Below are 18,866 nucleotides of genomic sequence, written 5' to 3'. Positions count from 1 at the left end.
CAAATAAATCATTAATTTGTGCCATTGATATGTTAGCATTAGCATTTATTTTTTATAAATTAAAAAATTAATTTTGATATATTATAACATAAACTTACATTATATCAAAGTATAATAAAAATTACATTATTTTCAAATTCTATTTTAAAAATGATTTTTATGAAAAACTATTTAAAATAATTTCAAAATTTTATATTTTGATATAAAAAAAATTCGATAAAATAATAAATATCTAAAATAATATTTTAAAAATAACTATTTAAACCAAAATTTTATAAAAAAAATCTTTATAAAATTTGTTTACATCAAAATTATGTTATATTATAAAAATTATTTAAAAAAAAAGCCAAAATAAACTGCCCTATAATTTATTATAAAATTTATATTATAGCATAAGAATAATTTATTTTTTCTAAAAGGGGTCATTTTATTTTATTTGTTTCGGATCGTCTTCGCCGTGACGCTGATCCATCACTCTCTTTTCTTCTTCACTCCTCTGCGATTCAGATCAGATCCGCACCACCGAATCTCAGATTCTGCTCAAGTAAGCGCTCTCTCTCTCTGCTACTTAGCAATTCAATTCAATCGCTGCATTGTATACTTGTTTCGCGATTTCCGTCGGTATAGGTGTTGCGACGTGTTACCACATTGATTGCGATAATAAAAACATAGAATAGAATAGAATAATTGTATTGGTATTACCACTGAAAGCGAGGTTTTCGTTTATTAAAACCTTGATCCTAACTTAACAGCGCGATTGATTTTTTTTTGCAGATTCAATTCAACACTAGAACAAGAATTTTCCTCATTTCAATTATAATCGAACAAAATGGTAACTCTTCTTTTGCATCCTCGCCGCCAGCTTGATATTTGAGAACTTGCTTGTTTTGCTTGCATTGCTTAAGAAACCATTTTACATCTATTACTCTATTTTTTTCCTCTTGATTTCACTGCTTATTGATTGTTCTTGTGTTATATTCATGTTGATTGAATAATTTTGGCACCAGAGAGGTCTAGGCGAGCACGTAGCTACTCCAATTTTGTTTTACGTTTAAATATCTAGTTCTAGTTCGTGATCTGGAATTTGAATAATCTTCTATGATTTTTTTTTCTTCTGTAGTAAGTTTGTGGCTTGATTTTCTTTTAGATTACTTACTAGTAATTTTGGATCGTCAGGTGCAAGCTTATGCTGCTAAGTAATGTTTGATTTTGTTTTACCTTGAATATAGTTATGTAACTTTTGGTATTTGATTTCATCCATAAATGTGTTGAGCTTGATTGTAAGAGCAAGCTGTTTGCTAGTTTGGCGTAGGCTCAATTTGTGAGGGTGGGGCAGGGTTTGTACAAAGGCCATAAGATCACATTTCCTTTAGGCTTTGCTTGCGAGTTGGGTTTTGGAGGAGAGTGGACTGGAGGACTTATTTTTATTTTTTAAATCAAGGACTTTATAAAATGTTTTTTAAAGTAAATTAAGTGTGATTGAAGTATAAAAGATTTCCCCTCCAAAACCCCACTCGCGAGCACAGCCTTAGTACACTGGAGAAAGGGACATCTATTGGCTTCAGAAAAATAAAAGATTTCGATTTGTTCCTGATTTTCTCTTTTGTACCATGAGTTTTTTTCTTCTCTTCAATTGTTTTTTGTTTTATTTGTTTTACAGGTCGTTCTTGCTGCATCCATTGTCGGCAAGTCTGGTAAAGGTGAGTTGCTTGCAGCCCCCCCATTCACCAGTGATCTTTTATCCTTAATTTAAAAATAATTAGCATCGATAGTATGTGTCTAGCTCACTTTTCATTTGTGGTCATTGTATTGCACTTAAGTAAAAAGAAATTTCAGTAAAGGGAAACGAAACATTAAATATATTGCTCTTGAGATGCAACTTTCTATCATAGTTAATTTTAGGCTAGAGATGTGCTCATCTTTATTTATGTTATTTGAATTTCGAAGCAATAACACATACTTCACGATTAAAACAAATGAGGTGCTTAGCTTCCATCTCTATACTGCTGCAATTGTTACTGACTCCCATCTTTTCACTATTAGGAAACATAAGCTACTGGGTTTTGAGAGACATATAAGAAATTAGTTTCAGGTTGAGTAGTTCCTTTCCATGAGTATATACATTGGTTGGAGTTGGACATGTGGAAAATCTCTTAATGAAGTAATTTCTTTTGATTTGGTTGAAACCATCGTCACTGATGTTAAGATAAATAACATATGTTACAAGTCTTAACCAGGAAGTACAGTGTGTATCTTTTGCTCTATGACTTTTTTTATATGTATAATTTATCTGCTCATCATTTTATGTCCGCAACATAGACCATTGAGTTATGAAATCCATTTACGATTTCAATTATTCCATCTTTTTTTGTGTGTCTAATTCTTAATATTGCATCTTATTATTGGGAACATTCAGGATAACATTTTAGTTTATATTTATAAACAGTAGCTTAGTCCTGAAATGATGTTTTATTTGATGGTGCCTAAATAATTATGAACTCAACTCCCATGCCATATGCCACTAAACCTCTTGCTTTTTGTTTACAGTGCTAGTTTCTAGACAGTTTGTTGATATGTCTCGTATAAGAATTGAGGGACTTCTAGCAGCATTTCCCAAGTTGATAGGCACTGGGAAACAACACACATATATTGAGACTGAGAACGTGCGCTATGTTTACCAGCCAATAGAAGCTCTATACCTGCTACTTGTAACAAACAAACAGAGCAACATACTTGAAGATTTGGATACTCTGAGGCTTCTCTCCAAACTTGTATTCTTTCTCTGACGCTTCAAATTTGACTTCTTGTGTTCTCAAATCCATTTATTTTCAATTGGTTGGTCTTTTTATCTTGTTAGGAGCATTATTGGTTTTGTCGTTAACTTGGTATGACTTGATAGCCTGATTTTAAAATTTGTGCCCTGTCTTCTCAATTTTCCGCCATGTTGGTAATTTCAAGGGGTTTTAATGGTACACTTATGAGATGCATAAGCTCCACATCTTCATTTAAACATGGCGTTCCGTACATTGAGTTTTATAGGCGTTTAGTACATTGATTTCTATAGGAAGGTTTAGGATTGATGAAATGATTTTTAGTGGGAGGTATTTCACCTTTTCAAATCAGTTTTAAAGCCCTTGGATTAAATGTTCGTCAAAATGCTTTCTTAAATTCAGTTCATTTCTTAATATTTTCAGGTCCCTGAATATTCTTATTCCCTTGACGAAGAGGGTATATGCAGACATGCCTTTGAGCTGATTTTTGCGTTTGATGAAGTCATCTCGCTTGGGCACAAGGAAAATGTGACTGTTGCACAAGTTAAGCAGTACTGCGAGATGGAAAGTCACGAAGAGAAGCTGCACAAGCTGGTTATGCAAAGTAAGATCAATGAAACTAAGGATGTGATGAAGCGGAAAGCCAATGAGATTGATAAAAGCAAGGTATGATTGGGGGATTACAATTTAAAAACTTTTTTAAGCTTTAACTTTTGATTGCTCATAATTTAATTGAACTTAATACGTTTGTTGCGCAGATTGAAAAGAATAGAGGTGATAAAGGAGGATTTGGTCCGTTAACATCAATGGGTTCTGGAAGAATTGAAAATAGCTTCAGTGATTTCAGCATATCTAGCACTGGAACTGGTTTTGGATTGAGTACTGATGTTGATTCCTTTTCTACCAAACCTAAAGGTTGGTTTTCATGGATTCTCACAAAATCATCTAGAATGTTTGTAATGTAACAACTTAGAAGGGCAATGGATCATGCAGTCTCCAAGGCTGTGCTTTATTCTATGCCCAGATTAACATGTTTCTGAATTAAGAGTCATCTTTTCTTTAATGTACTCTCCTATTCTCTTCCTTAGGCCGTCCAACTGCATCTGCCGCTGCTCCGCCAAAGGGTCTTGGTATGAAGCTTGGTAAATCTCAAAAGACAAATCAGTTTTTGGAATCATTGAAAGCAGAAGGTGAGGTCATTGTTGAAGATGTTCAGCCAAGACTTGGACAGTCTCGGACAGCTGCCCCACCACTTACTGATCCTGTCACTTTAACTGTTGAGGAGAAATTAAATGTGACTCTGAAACGAGATGGCGGAGTTGGTAGTTTTGATGTTCAAGGCACATTGTCTCTGCAAATTCTTAACCAAGAAGACGCACATATTCAAGTTCAGGTAATGTATACTTACTATCTTTCTCAAGCTTTGTGTCCCGTGGCTGGTGATTTGCATAAGCAAGAATTTATTTTTAATAACAAAAATGAGTTATTGACATGCAAAAGTTATAGTTGTTTCATTTAATCTCATCATCATTTGATAAAGCAGTTCACGTGAAACAAAATTCTTTTCCCACCTTAGATGTTGTCTATAGTGTGCATATACACTTTTCTCATGGTTTATGTGAGGTTTAGTTTGCACCGATATGTTAGACAAACAATTACCTATGTTGTTGATGTTTAAATATCAGTCTGTACGCAAGTTGGCATGTTAAAATAGGTCAATTGTAAAGTTTTAGTTAGATATTTCAGGCGTAGATGTTAAACTCAGTATGAGCTGTTTTTTTTTTGTATGCTTTAGCCACTCAATCAATCTTATTACACACATGATGGGCCTGGTACATATTTTCAATAAGGAAAAGCTTATCTTTAATTAAAGAATAAAAGAATAACAGCATTCAGTTGCTGGAGCAGCCTAGAGATTTTCCTCCTTCTGGCATTTCAAGAGGCCCAAGTACTCCCCCTATCAGTTTAAGTTACACGATCTGTCTCCCAGAACTGCTCCGTACCCTCCTTTTATTAACTCCCCAAGCTAACTTAGCCCATATGCAATTAAAGCTATCATTATTCATTAGTTCAGTTAGTTACCAGTTGTGGCTCCCTACAACCCTTGCTATTCCTCCTACTGTACAACCCTTGCCATTTCTCCTACTGTAGTATGTACACCCATTTAACAGGGGGTATGATAGCACAATAGTTAGGTTATATAGTTGTGTATTACCATATTCTCCTATATTTTTGATAGAAAAAGAATAGGCCGCCTGAATGCGAGAACAACTACAAAAACCAAGCATTATTCTTGTAGATAATGAGAGAACAACTATAACAACCAAGCCTTATTCAATTAGGCCTGAAAGAGGAAATTGAAAGTGGGATCTAAAATACGTGTAAGCTGATTATTGTTTGGTCAATCACAACATTCTGATGCTTTTGATATGTGATGTATTTTAGAGTTTTACTGAAACAATCATTTTGGTTCCCTACAAAGAAGAAAGAATAATGAGTTGTTTACTTGCAAACAAAAATTTTAATATACAAAATGATATGTTTCTGTTCAATCAATTTTATTTGTTTTCTCTCTACATTTTTCAGTATGCACCTTTCATCTTTCATTAAAAAATGCTTCCATTCTACCCCTCCTCGAGACTGTTTTTGTATGCATATATCACTTTAGAAGACAAGACAACTAAAGTATTGGTACTTGCATATTGCGCCATGTTTTTTTGCAGGTCCAAACTGGTGATAATCAGGCCATCTCTTTCAAGACACACCCTAACATGAATAAAGAGCTATTTGCCCATGACTATATACTAGGTCTAAAAGATTCCAATAGGCCTTTCCCCACTGGTCAAGCCAGTGATGCTGCAGGTGTTGGTCTTTTAAAGTGGAGAATGCAAAGCACCGATGAGTCAATGGTGCCACTGACAAGTGAGTTTATCTATCATTAATGTGGTCATCTCCTTTATTTTCAGTAATAAAAAACTGACAGTGTTCTGTATGTATCTAATGCAGTCAACTGTTGGCCCTCTTCTTCTGGAAATGAAACTAATGTCAGCATTGAATATGAGGCTTCATCAATGTTTGACCTGCAGAATGTTGTGGTTTCAGTACCTCTTCCAGCTCTTCGAGAGGCGCCATCTGTTAGTCAGGTTGATGGAGAATGGAGGTGGGTAATTTGTTGTTTTATCTTCCTCTGAACAATTATTAGGGACAACCATGATTTGTGTTTTTGGTTGAAGCCAGTTATAAATTGCTGTGGTTAGTAGAATCTGTTACACATGGTAAATATTAGGGAGCTTTAAACTACTGATCAGGTTTTCATGCATTAGATTGTTTGATGGAACTAATTTTGCTTTTCCATATCACCCCTCTCCTCCCAAAATCGCCAATTGATGTCTTTCATATTTTTACTTACATTTATAGTTCTAAATCATTTTATTTTACACCTTACATTCTTGTGCATGTGATAATTCCCTAATAAAATTGGCTTCGCAGGTATGACTCTAGGAATTCCATTTTGGAGTGGTCTGTCCTTCTGATTGATAATTCAAATCGCAGGTATGCTAAGTTTGGAACGACTTTTTAAGATTTAATTTTTAGCTATATTACTATCTTTGAATTTTTTGATTTGTTGTCTGATCTTAAAAATTTGGCAGTGGGTCACTGGAGTTTGTTGTTCCACAAACCGATTCTTCAGCATTCTTTCCCATTTCAGTTCGCTTTGCAGCAACTAAGACATTTAGTGACCTGAAGGTTTGTGTTTTTCTTTTTGGTATTCAATTTTATTAGGGGCAGTGGAAGTAGTGTCATTTGGAAAATGTGTCAAAATGACATGTAATTTGGAAAATGTGTCAAAATGGCATTGCTAAAATTTGAAACTGACACATTTATCAACCCAAAGATGTTTGAATGGTTGGGAAGTCTTTTTTCATCTCTAAATAAAAGTTCTTTTCTTTCAACTCATTTGCCATCTGTCATCAGCTGCTACAGATAATATATGATATTATTAGCTTGAATGTTGATGTAATGGGATCTTAACCAATATAACATTTTTTTCTTCTTCTCTATGCAGGTTAGGAATATCATACCACTTAAGGGTGGTAATCCTCCCAAATTTGTTCAGAGAACTCAGTTGATCACAGAAAACTACCAAGTTGTATGATTGATTTCCTCTTGACATTTGAGTTTCTATGACAGTTTTGTGTTTACAGTTTACAGCCAGCCGCGTTTCTTTCATGAATAGTATAAATTTATGCAGCATTTGTTATACTATTCATGAATTTATACTTTTGTTTCTACTTCTCAAGACTTGGAGCAAAGTATGATACTTGTATTTACTACCATGTAAAATGTCTTATGCGGAAGGATGCATATCCTATCTCTTCATTGTTCTTGTGTAAAGTCTTATAAGTTTATATAAATCAGAAGACATGCAAATCAAGTATCAATTATCTAGTACATTAGATAGTTTTGTGTATGTAATGTGGAGTATTTGCTTAAAATAATGTTCTTATGTTTATTTTACATCTCTTAAAAATGCATTTTCAACAAAACACAATTTAAATTTAGGGTATGTTTCAATAGATGGTTTTGGGGTCTAAGTCTATATATGAGATTTTAAAATGGAAAGAATAACACTCCTTAGGAACTCAAGTCCCTTAATATTTGATCCCCTAATTTCTTAATTTCTTAATGCATCTTATATGTTTCTTAGCCAACACACAAAAATATTTAGATGTCTTTAGATTTTGGAGATGCATCTCCGGATGCATTCAAGTCAAAGTTAATGTTAAAATATTTCGGAGATGCATCTATAGAATAATGTCGGAGATATTCTGGAATGATTTGTAGCTTAAATTGTGCCATAACCCTTCCTCTTCCTTATTTCTCATATTTCTTGAGAAAAAAATTCCAAACTCTAAAATCAAACAATCAAGGTCAAACAAATTTTAATTGACATTAGATACATCCATCCAACATTAAAGCAAAGCGAAAAATTGTAAGTTTTTTTTGATGTTTTGAATAATTTGAATTTTTGTGTAAGTAGAAATTGATGTGTAAGTTAGGAAATGAGTAAAAATCGGATGATTAATAGTTTAGACGTGTAAAACATGATAGTTGGCTGAAAATGATGATCAATATAATTTTTTTTTTGTTTTCATGCTTGCATTGTCGCCATTGCTGCACAATATTTTTTTTGTTTTCATGCTTGCATTATCGCCATTGCCGCAACTGCCGAGTTGCAGAAAATTCCGCAAGGCAATATCTTTTTGGTTTCCATGTCTGCATTGCCGCAACTGATGAGTTACAGAAAATTTCGGAGATGCATCTCCAGAATTTTTCACCGTTTTATTTTCTCAGCAATTAAAGATGCTTCTCCAGAATTTTCTCTGTTCTTTTTTTGTTTGTTTTTCTTGCATGTGGTGTTGTATGTTTGCACTAATTGTCCGTTTTACTTTAACTTATAGGTAATGAATGATAGACACGATAGACCGAGGCACATGAGGGTTGCATAAGACACATCAGTGCGGTGTTAGAAAAGTCATTAGGTTTCGAGTGCTTTTGGTCCCTCTAGCCATGCAGAGCCATTTATTTATGGGACTTATGTTTCTCCTAATGCTTCTCCATCTTCTTCCCGTAGGAGACAAGTTTCACCTACCGACGCATTTGTCCCTCCATCCTCCCGCATGCGCCAGGTTTCACCTATTCGGGCGTCTGAGGTATCTGAATCACCTAGGAAGGGATCACTTCTAATACATTGATCATCTTGCCATGTTTTTTTTTGTCTTAAAGTGAATGTTGTTAAATCAAAGGTGTTCTTCTCTGATACCACTAAAAAGAGTAAAGTGGATTTAATTGTCTTCAACATAGGTATAGCGAACTTACTCTAGAAAAATAATTGGATTTCCTATTTTGGATGGTCATATTCAACACAAGGACTTTGAGTTCCTAGAGGAGAAAACCAGTCAGAGGTTAGTATCTTGGCAACATAAATTGTTAAACAAGGCTAGTCGTTTGACTCTGGTTAAGTCTGTGCTGAACTCCATCCCAAATTATTATATGCAACTGGCTTAGCTACCTAATCCAACTTGTGATTTTATTAATATGATGCCTATGAATTTTTTTGTGAAAATGTAATTCAAACTCTAGTGTGCATCTCGTTGGGTGGAATAAACTCATCAAGCCTAAAAAGGTGGGTGATCTTGGGATCCGGAAAGCAAGAGAGGTTAATACTTTTATGTTGGGTAAGCTGGTTTGGGGTCTCCACTACAATTGTGATTTCCTATGGGTCCAAATTTTGAAGTATAAGTACATCAGTGAGGAAATGTTCCTTAATATGAAAAAGAAATTGAGATCAATTACTTAGAATGAAATTATGAAAGTTCCCTCTGCTCTTAAGATGACTTTGAATTTAGATTGAGGGATGAGAACTCTTTTTTCTAGTTTTTCAATTGGTTTGGGGTAAAAAAATTAACGGAGCAAGTTATCTATGTGGATATCCACGATCTAGAAATGCGAGTGAACGATGTTTACATAGATGATAATTGAAACTTCAATTAATTATATGCTAATATTCCTCCGATTATTTGTGACCTTTGGAAAGGTAATTTAAATGATACCTATACTGCTCAGGATGATTATAAATGGCTCAACATACTTGAATTTGTTCAGAATACAATAGACAATAACTCTTGGAAGTGGGTGTGACATATTTCTGCTCTTGAGAAAGTGACATTCTTCCTTTGGACGACTTTACATAAATTCCTTCCTACAAGATTGATGTTGTGTCATCGTGGTATGCTCCAGAGGAATATATGTCTTAGATGCAATCAAGACACTAAGACGACTCTACACTACCTTAGAGACTTTGCTACTCGCTTTTGAAAATCTACTGACTTCTTGGATCCACTATTCTTCCTTGGAGATAGTTTACATTATTGGATTAGACATGACATCCATGGTGGCTCTATCTTTTTGACTCCTTACCGGTGGTTTTGGCGCGCTAGGAACAAACTGTGTCTTGCGAATGAAGTGGTATCTTCCTATACTTTTAAACTCATCACAGTTACTTATGTTAATATGTTAAGCTAAATATTTTCTCAAGCATAATTGTCTCATCCAACGAGAATGGTTATGTGGAATGCACACAAAGATAATAATATGATTTTGAAATGCATATGGTGCTCGAGTTCACAGTTGTTGCATGTAATATTAGTTATTCTAACATCTTTCATGTTGGGCTGATGACACTATATCATGGTTTGCATATGGCCTGAGAACTTGACATCAAAGACCTGATGTGTTATTCTGACTTCATATCTGCTATCAAACTTATCTCATAGTTTGTTAATGTTTGACACCACTATGCCGCGATTCTTCATAACATTAAAGAGCTTCTCTCTAAGAAATCGTGAGTTCAAATATTTCATACTCTTAGGGAGAAAAATACTTCTGATAACTATCTAGCAGAATATGAAGATGGTAATGATGCGGCGTACCGATCTTTTATAGAACCTGCCATAAGAATCATCACTCTCCTGCTCAGTGATGTTAGTGAGACTTTATTTTCTAAATAATTTCTTACTTTCTTCTTTTTCGTTTCTTACTTATACAAAAAAAAATGTTTTTACAAATTTAAAAGATTATTAAAAATAATAATATCTACAAAAACATCTAAAAAATTATTAAATTTATTTAAACCAATATTTCAATTAGAACCCATTTTTAAAAAAAATCTTTCTATTTATTTTAGAAAAAAATACATAAATCTAAAATTATTTTTTTGTAAATAAAAAAATTAATTTCTCTATTCAAACGGAAAAATATCATTTTTTTCTTAATGTATCTTTTGGTCTTTTAATTTAATTTAAATTTTTAATTTAATCTCATAAACAAAAGTAATTACTTAATTAACATTCTGTTATCTGAATTAATCCATACCATTAATTTTTCTAAAAAAATGTTAAGTTTTGTTTTGTTGGACATTTAAAATCTAACCTAGAATTTTGTTGTTTTAAATTAATTTAAAATTTTAAAAGAAAAAAGGAAAATAAGGTGAAACATATTATGTCAAAGTTTTATGATTCATTTTCAATGAGAAAATACCATTTTCAATTAGAGACAAGAGAAAATCTTGAGCTCTCTTTTTGTTCTTTTTGTTGAAGACAAAACTAATATCGTTCACAGTTTTTATTGAAGACGAAATCGATATTGTTCACAACCTTTATTGTAGACGAAACTGATTGAAGACGAAATCGATATTGTTCACAACCTTTATTGTAGACGAAATCGATATTGTTCACAACCTTTATTGTAGACGAAACTGATACTTGACGAAGAAACCCTAAGCTTTGGTTGAAGACGTAACAAATACTTTTCACGTTGAAGACGGAACAAAGACATTTGATGAAGAAACCCTAAGCTTTGGTTGAAGACGTAACAAATACTTTTCACAACATTCATCTTGGCAAAAACACTTAATCCTCTTGTTTCTACGACACATAAATCCAACTGTTCCAAAATGTTGGATAATATATTTATTTATTTTGTTAAGAGACTAAAGTGAAATTTAAAATTAAATTAAGGAACTTAGACTAATAATTATGTTAATTTTTTCTTCATTTCTTCTTCCTTTTTATTTTTAATCGATCCTCTCCTCTAAACTCGAAAAGAGTCTAAATGCTCATTTCAAACCTACACTAAGCTGTAATTATTACTTCATTTACATCCTCTGTTTTTTATAGTAAGTACAATATTAGTCACTTTACATTATCAATAAATAATTAAATATTATTTTTTCTATTATATCTTTAAAATTTTATTACTATTTTTTATTTCAATTATGTAAATTTATCTTCTTCATATCATTAATAAAAAATAATTTTATAAAAATATTCATAATTTTTCATTTTCATACAAAAATCATTACTTTTCTTAATACATATGAAAAAATTAAAATGACTTATAATAAAAAAATGGAGATAATATTGAATATAAATTATTTTTCTTAGAAAGTATAGTGAACCACAATTCGAATCTCCATTAAGAATAGTGCCAACGTCCAATGTTTCACTGTTGAATAAAACTACCAAAAAATAAATTTCAATAAACTTAACCAATCCATTTTTGTTTAGTTATCATGTAATAAAGTAACCATTCTAATCAACAGAACTTACTATACGAGTACTATAAATTTTAATTACATTTTTAAGGTTGTCACAATAAAAAATAGGGAGATGGGAAATGCATGCTTCACATGAGATACTTGCCATAAAATAGTAAATACAAGTATCATTAGTTTGCTCCATGTCTTGAGAAGTAGAGCCAAAAATATAAATTCATGAATAGTAGCAAAAGCTGCAACTAGAAGTATTATTTCCTATTGATGAAAGAGACGCAGATGTAAAAGCAAAACTGCCATAGAAGTTCAGAGCCAAGAGGAAACCACTCACACAATTTGGTAGTTTTCTGTTATCAACTGTGTTCTCTGGGCGTATTTTGGAGGATTACCACCCTTAACCGGTATAATATTCGTAACCTGCAAAAAAAAAGAATAATAATAATAATAATAACCAAACCATTTTGATTCCAAATTACATTACATCCATTGCCCCTGATAAAATTGAATACCAAATATAAAACATACGAACCTTCAGGTCACTAAACGTATCAGTTGCTATAAAACGAACTGAAATGGGAAAGAATGCTGATGAATCAGCTTGTGGAACAACAAACTCCATTGACCCACTGCCAAATATATTAAGATCAGACACAACAAATCAAATTTTTTTTTTTATAGATAGTAATATAGCATAAGTTAAATCTTAAAAAATCATTTCGAATTTAGCATACCTGCGATTTGAATCATCAATCAGAAGAACAGACCACTCTAAAATGGAATTCCTAGAGTCATACCTGCAAAGCCAGTATGTAAAGTGAGAAACAAAATGATTTAAAATGCTGAATATAAGTAAAAATGATGAAAGACATCAATTGATGATTTTGGGAAGGGAGGAGAGGAGTGTTGGGGGAAGGAAAAATTGGTTCCATCAAACAATCTAACTCGTGCAAATCTGATTAGCGGTTCAACGCTCCCAAACATGTACCATGTGTAACAGATTCTACTAACCAACAGCTCATTTACAACAGACCTTAACCCAAAAATCACAGTTGCCCTAACATTTGCTCAAAGAAAGAAAAACAACAAATTACACACCTCCATTCTCCATCAATCTGTTTAACAGATGGTGCTTCTCGAAGAGGTGGAAGAGGTACAGAAACCACAACATTCTGTAGATCAAACATTGATGAAGCCTCATATTCAATGCTGACGTAAGTTTCATTTCCAGAAGAAGAGGGCCAACAGTTGACTGCATTAGAAACATATAGAACACTGTCAATTCTTATTGCATGAAAATAAAGGAGTTGACCACATCAATGATATATATTAACTCACTTGTCAGTGGCACCATTGACTCATCGGTGCTTTGCATTCTCCACTTTAAAAGTCCAACACCTGCAGCATCACTGGCTTGACCGGTGGGGAAAGGCCTGTTGGGATCCTTTGGACCTAAAATATGTTCATTGGCAAATAGCTCTTTGTTCATATTAGGGTGTGTCTTGAAAGAGATGGCTTGGTTATCACCGGTTTGGACCTGCAAAAACAAGCCACAATATGAAAGTAGCAATACTTCAGTTGTCTTCCAAAGTGATATATGCATTCAAAAAGGGTATTGGGGAGGAGGGAGAACAGGAGCATTTTAGAATGAAAGATGAAAGGAGCAAACATCTACGAAGCAAATTTAAGTAATGCACAAAACAACTGAAAAATGTAGAGAGAAAACAAATAAAATTGATCGAACAAAATGAATCATTTTGTATATTGAAAATTGTATTTCAATGTACAAACAACTCTTGATCTTTTCTTCATGGGTAAAAAGTAATACCAAATTGGCAACCGAAATGATTGTTCAAGTAAAACCATAAAATACATCACAAATCAAATCTCATTATCTTCCTCTTCAATTTCTTTTTTTAGGCCTAATTAAGCAACCACAATCATATCAGCCTTTTTCCTTTACATTCAGGACCCTCCCTCACCTAGTCCTAGCAGAATAAGGCTTGATTGTTGTAGCTGTTCCATCTTCCAGGCCCATTGCTACAATACCACCTATTAAATGGGTCTACAATAGGAGAAATAACAAGGATTGTAGGGAACCACTTTCAGTTACTAACTGAACTAATGTTAGTTTTAACTGGCTTAGCTGTAGTTAGGCTAGGTTAGCTAGGGAAGTTAATAAAAGGAGGGAACAGAAGAGACCGGGGAGACAGATTGTGTTACTGAAAATGATATGGAGAGAACACTGGCCTCTTGAATTGCCGGAAGGAGGAAAAGCTCTTGGCTGCTCCAGTAAATGATGCAATTAAATGAATTATAATTTTTGCATGCCGGTAACTAATTCACAATTCAAAATCCAGTCCCAGTTATGCAAACCAGCAGCCACAAGACACAAAGCTTAAGAGATAGTGAGTATGCCATACCTGAACTTGAATATATCCATCTTCTTGGTTAAGAATTTGGAGAGACAATGTGCCTTGAACATCAAAGTTACTAACTCCGCCATCTCGTTTCAGTGTCACATTTAATTTCTCCTCAACAGTTAAAGTGACAGGATCAGTAAGCGGCGGGGCAGCTGTCCGAGACTGGCTAACTCTTGGCTGAACATCTTCAACAATGACCTCACCTTCTGCTTTCAATGATTCCAAAAACTGATTCTTTTGAGATTTACCAAGCTTCATACCAAGACCTTTTGGTGGAGCAGTCGCAGATGCAGTTGGACGGCCTAAGGGAGCGAATAGGAGAATACATAAATGAAAAACTTACTCTCTATTCAGATACATGTTAGTTTTGACATAAAATAAAGCACTGCTTGGATACTGTATGCTTCATTGCCATTCTAAATTGTTACATTTAAAAGCATTCTAGAATAATTTGGCAGAATCTATGAAAACCAACCTTTAGGCTTGGTAGAAAAGGAATCAACATCAGTACTCAATCCAAAACCGGTGCCACTTCCAAAGCCAGTTCCAGTGCTAGATATGCTCATATCATTGAAGCTATTTTCAATTTTTCCAGATCCCATTGACGTCAATGGACCAAAGCCTCCTTTATCACCTCTATTCTTTTCAATCTGAAAAATATTTTATGTTCAATAAAATTATGAGAAGTCCCAGTCTTAAAAGTTAAAACATAAGAAATTTACTCTCTCCGTCCTAAAATAACCGACTCAGTTGAATATACTGAATTGAGAGTGATGCAATTCAAGTAGTATAAGTTAGAGAGTAAAATTGGAAAAAAGTAATTAATGTTTTTTTGAAAACCGAAAGGGGTGATTCATTTTGGGACAAACTTGTTTTACAAATAGATTTGGGAGGGAGGGAGTAATAAATAGTAGTCCCTGCAATCATACCTTGCTCTTATCAATCTCACTTGCTTTCCGTTTCATAACATCCTTAGTTTCATTGATCTTGCTCTGCATAACCAGCTTGTGCAGCTTCTCTTCCTGACTTTCCATCTCACAGTATTGTTTAACTTGTGTAACAGTCACACTCTCCTTGTGCCCAAGAGAGATGACTTCATCAAACGCAAAAATCAGCTCAAAGGCATGTTTGCAAATACCCTCTTCGTCAAGGGAATAAGAATATTCAGGTACCTATCAATATTAAGTAATGAATCTAAGAAAAGATTTTGACAAAAGTGACTTTACAACTGATTCAAAAAGATGACATACCTCCCACAAAAAATCCATTTCATCAATCTTAAACCTTCCTATAAAATTAAATGTACTAAACGCCATGTTTAAATGAAGAAGTGGAACTTATGCATCTGATAACTGTACCATCAAAACCCCATGAAAACAACAATATGACAGAAAATTGGGAAGACAGGGCACAACAATTCTAGATTCAGGCCAGCAAGTCATACCAAGTTAATGAAAAAACTTATAATGCTCCTAACAAGATAAGAAGACCAATCAATTGAAAATAAATGGATTAGAGAAAAAGTACAAGTTTGGAGAGAAGTCTCAGAGTATCCAAATCTTCCAGTATGTTGCTCTGTTTGTTTGTCACAAGAAGCAGGTATAGAGCTTCTATTGGCTGGTAAACATAGCGCACGTTCTCAGTCTCAAAATATGTGTGTTGTTTCCCGGTGCCTATTAACTTGGGAAATGCTGCTAGAAGTCCCTCAATTCTTATACGAGACATCTCCACAAACTGTCTAGAAACTAGAACTGTAAACAAAAAGCAAAAGATTTATTGGCATATGGTATGGGTGTTGAATCCATAATTAATAATTATTTAGGCACCGTGAAATAAAACATCAATTCAGGACTAAGCTTTTTCTTTTATAAACTAAAAATTTATCCTGAATGCCAAAGGATAAATTCAGGACTACAAGTAAAAGTTACATCTCGAGAGCTATATATTTAATATGCTTTTCTTCCCTTTTAGTGAGATCGCAGTTTACTGAAGTACATTACAAGGACTAAAAATAAAAAGTGAGCTAGACATAAACTACCGGTGTTAATTGTTCTAGAATTAAGGATAAAATGTGTTAATTGTTCTAGAATTAATGATAAAAACCACAGGTGAGTGGTGGGCTGCAAGGAACTCACCTTTACCAGATTTACCGACAATGGATGCAGCAAGAACGACCTGTAAAACAAAAAAAAACAATTGAAGAAAAAAACAACTAATGGTGATACAAGGAGAAAAATCAGGAACATATAGGAAACTTCTATTTTTCCAAATCCAAAGATGCTTGTTTTTCTAGTGTACTAAACAACACGAGATTATGGCCCTTCTACAAACCCTGTCCCACCCTCACCAAATCCAAAATCCCGCCATTCCAGCCGTTTTGTGCACTGTAATAGCATGTTATGATGGAAAAACCAGTGATATCGGCTGATATTTACCATTGTGGTGAGCCCAAAAACCACCATGTATATCCACCATAGTCCCGCCATGGCGGATATTTGATGACACTAAAATTACACAACTAAATTCAAGGTAAAAGAAAATCAAACATTAACAACATAATCTCGCACCTGAAGATCCAAAATTATCAGTAATCTTGAAGAAAAATAAAGCTAGAACCTTATGAAGATAAATTTTATCTAACACAAGATTTCAATTTTAAAACAGGGCAGCTTATCTGAAGCACAACACGTTAGGCTGAAAATAGTCGTGCCAGTGTCAGTGTCAAACCGGCACTGACACTTGTGATTACATTCAATTGATTCATTTATTTAAATTATTAGCTGTGTCGACGTGTGTCAGTGTCATATCAGATTCATAGGCACAATATACTTTAGGAAATTCCCACCAGATCATGAATTACAACTCTATACATACATATAACAAAATTGGAATAGCTACCGACTACAGTATCAAAATTATGCATAAACATGAATACAAGACATGAATAAACAATAAATACAGAAATCAAGCGGTAAAAAAAATGAAGAATGAATGTGAAATGGTATCTTAAGCAATGCAAAACACGAGCAAGATCTCAAATATCAAACAAGCGGTGATTTACCATTTTGTTGGAATAGTAATTGAAATGAGGAAAATGCTTGTTGTAGAGTTGAATTGAATCTGCGAAAAATGAATTGCACTGTCAGTTACGAGATCTCAAAGACAGGTACGCGATGAAGTGATTGCATTGCTAAGAATCGGAGAAAGAGAGAGCTTACCAATGCGGGATCTAAGATTTGGAAAGGGGATCTGATATGAATTGCAGAGAGAGAGAGAGAGAGAAGAAAGGAGTAGGAGGATATGGAAATTCAATATTTTTCCAAATTTCACTTTATATAGTTATTTTAAAATTGACACTGACAGTAAAAACTTAAATATGGAAAATTATTTTTATCTTATAACTTCCTTCCATTATATTTCCATTATATAATGTATGTCAATTAAATTCATATGATTTCTTGTAATTAGAATACTTGTGCATGTTTAGCTCAAACATCATGGTGAAATCTTACAAGATGTAAGGACAGAACTATTCCATATTTGTGACAATTTAATGCTTAACTCTTTATTTTCTTAGTTAGATTTTATTATTTGATTTGGAACATCTTGAAGTTAACAAACTTACTTCAACAGGATACAAAATTAATGACTATTTTTGTTCTAAGAGTTAATCTTAAAAAATTCTTTTTTTATAATAGATTAATTTAGAAAGGTCGCAATTTAAATTTCTTTTTTCATTCTATTCTATAATTAACAATATTTTGATATCTCGGTAGAGCTATCGACATTACTAATTAAATAACGAGCCATAAGAACTTTATCACTTTAGAATTTCAAAGATGCATTACATGAATTAGCACCAAGTCACCAACACGGTACAAGCAATTTCAATAATATAATGATGTCCTCCTTGTGTAATTCCATTTTCTTATGGTCTTTGGAGACATGCCATACCATAGAATTCTGAAATATGATAAATAATTTTAATTGTTCTTTAATAAAATTAAAAAAATAAATTTTTTGTACACCTTAAAAAATCATTAAAAAATGATAGTACTTATATCTCAAAATATAATTAATATGACTTATGATTCTGTTAGGTAAAAATAGCGATTGTCTAATAAGCTAACGGTTAGTTTATAGTTCATAATTGATTGCTGATGACCAACGGTTGATGACTTATAATTGATAATTTAATTGAATTGTTTGGTAAAATTAGCGGTTCAATTAACTGATAAATTAAAATGACATAAAAGATATTTAATATATAATTATTTTATTTAAATTAAAATAAATTATAAAGGATAGTAATGGGTTTTAGTTAAAATAATAAGGATACAAATGAAAGAAAAAATGATAAACTATAAGTTAAAACGCTATTTGAAATAACGTCTAGAGAATAAGGTACAAGCTAGTAAAATAAGTTATAAGTTCGTGATGAAAATGTTGTTACCAAACAGGTCTTTTATTGTCATATGAGCTTATAAGTTATAAGCTATAAACTCAAAAAATGGCTTGCCAAACAAAGTCTAAATCAACACATCAAAATGAACAAGATCA

General features: G+C 33.1%; 2 protein-coding genes across 5 annotated transcripts; one reads left to right on the top strand and one right to left on the bottom strand.

The window, feature by feature from the left end:
• The first annotated feature begins 399 nt into the window (after positions 1-399).
• On the top strand, positions 400-7,242 carry LOC127098146 (coatomer subunit delta). 3 transcript variants are annotated; one of them, XM_051036652.1, is made up of 12 exons: positions 400-544; positions 775-832; positions 1,661-1,700; positions 2,548-2,771; positions 3,195-3,437; positions 3,530-3,686; positions 3,860-4,164; positions 5,495-5,693; positions 5,778-5,931; positions 6,261-6,323; positions 6,422-6,518; positions 6,838-7,242. In XM_051036652.1, the coding sequence occupies exons 2-12, from the start codon at positions 830-832 to the stop codon at positions 6,925-6,927; spliced, it is 1,575 nt and encodes a 524-aa protein (XP_050892609.1). In that variant the 5' UTR covers positions 400-544; positions 775-829; the 3' UTR covers positions 6,928-7,242. The 3 variants fall into 3 exon arrangements, with proteins under 3 accessions (XP_050892609.1, XP_050892610.1, XP_050892611.1); XM_051036653.1 differs by lacking the exon at positions 1,661-1,700; XM_051036654.1 differs by lacking the exons at positions 400-544; positions 775-832; positions 1,661-1,700; positions 2,548-2,771 and adding an exon at positions 2,819-2,835.
• Positions 7,243-11,876: 4,634 nt separating this feature from the next.
• LOC127098145 (coatomer subunit delta) lies at positions 11,877-17,673 on the bottom strand. Of its 2 annotated transcripts, XM_051036650.1 has the most exons (12): positions 17,525-17,673; positions 17,368-17,426; positions 16,442-16,481; positions 15,834-16,057; positions 15,236-15,478; positions 14,782-14,956; positions 14,307-14,608; positions 13,222-13,420; positions 12,982-13,135; positions 12,618-12,680; positions 12,416-12,512; positions 11,877-12,303 (listed from the first exon to the last, which is right to left on the bottom strand). In XM_051036650.1, the coding sequence occupies exons 2-12, from the start codon at positions 17,368-17,370 to the stop codon at positions 12,214-12,216; spliced, it is 1,590 nt and encodes a 529-aa protein (XP_050892607.1). In that variant the 5' UTR covers positions 17,371-17,426; positions 17,525-17,673; the 3' UTR covers positions 11,877-12,213. The 2 variants fall into 2 exon arrangements, with proteins under 2 accessions (XP_050892607.1, XP_050892608.1); XM_051036651.1 differs by lacking the exons at positions 15,834-16,057; positions 16,442-16,481; positions 17,368-17,426; positions 17,525-17,673 and adding an exon at positions 15,557-15,809.
• Between the last annotated feature and the right edge of the window lie 1,193 nt (positions 17,674-18,866).

The sequence above is a fragment of the Lathyrus oleraceus genome, chromosome 6, assembly GCF_024323335.1.
Source record: "Lathyrus oleraceus cultivar Zhongwan6 chromosome 6, CAAS_Psat_ZW6_1.0, whole genome shotgun sequence".
In the NCBI taxonomy this organism is placed as follows: Eukaryota; Viridiplantae; Streptophyta; class Magnoliopsida; order Fabales; family Fabaceae; genus Lathyrus; species Lathyrus oleraceus.
The sequence above is the reverse complement of the archived record's forward strand: the minus strand, read 5'-3'. Positions and strand labels throughout refer to the sequence as shown.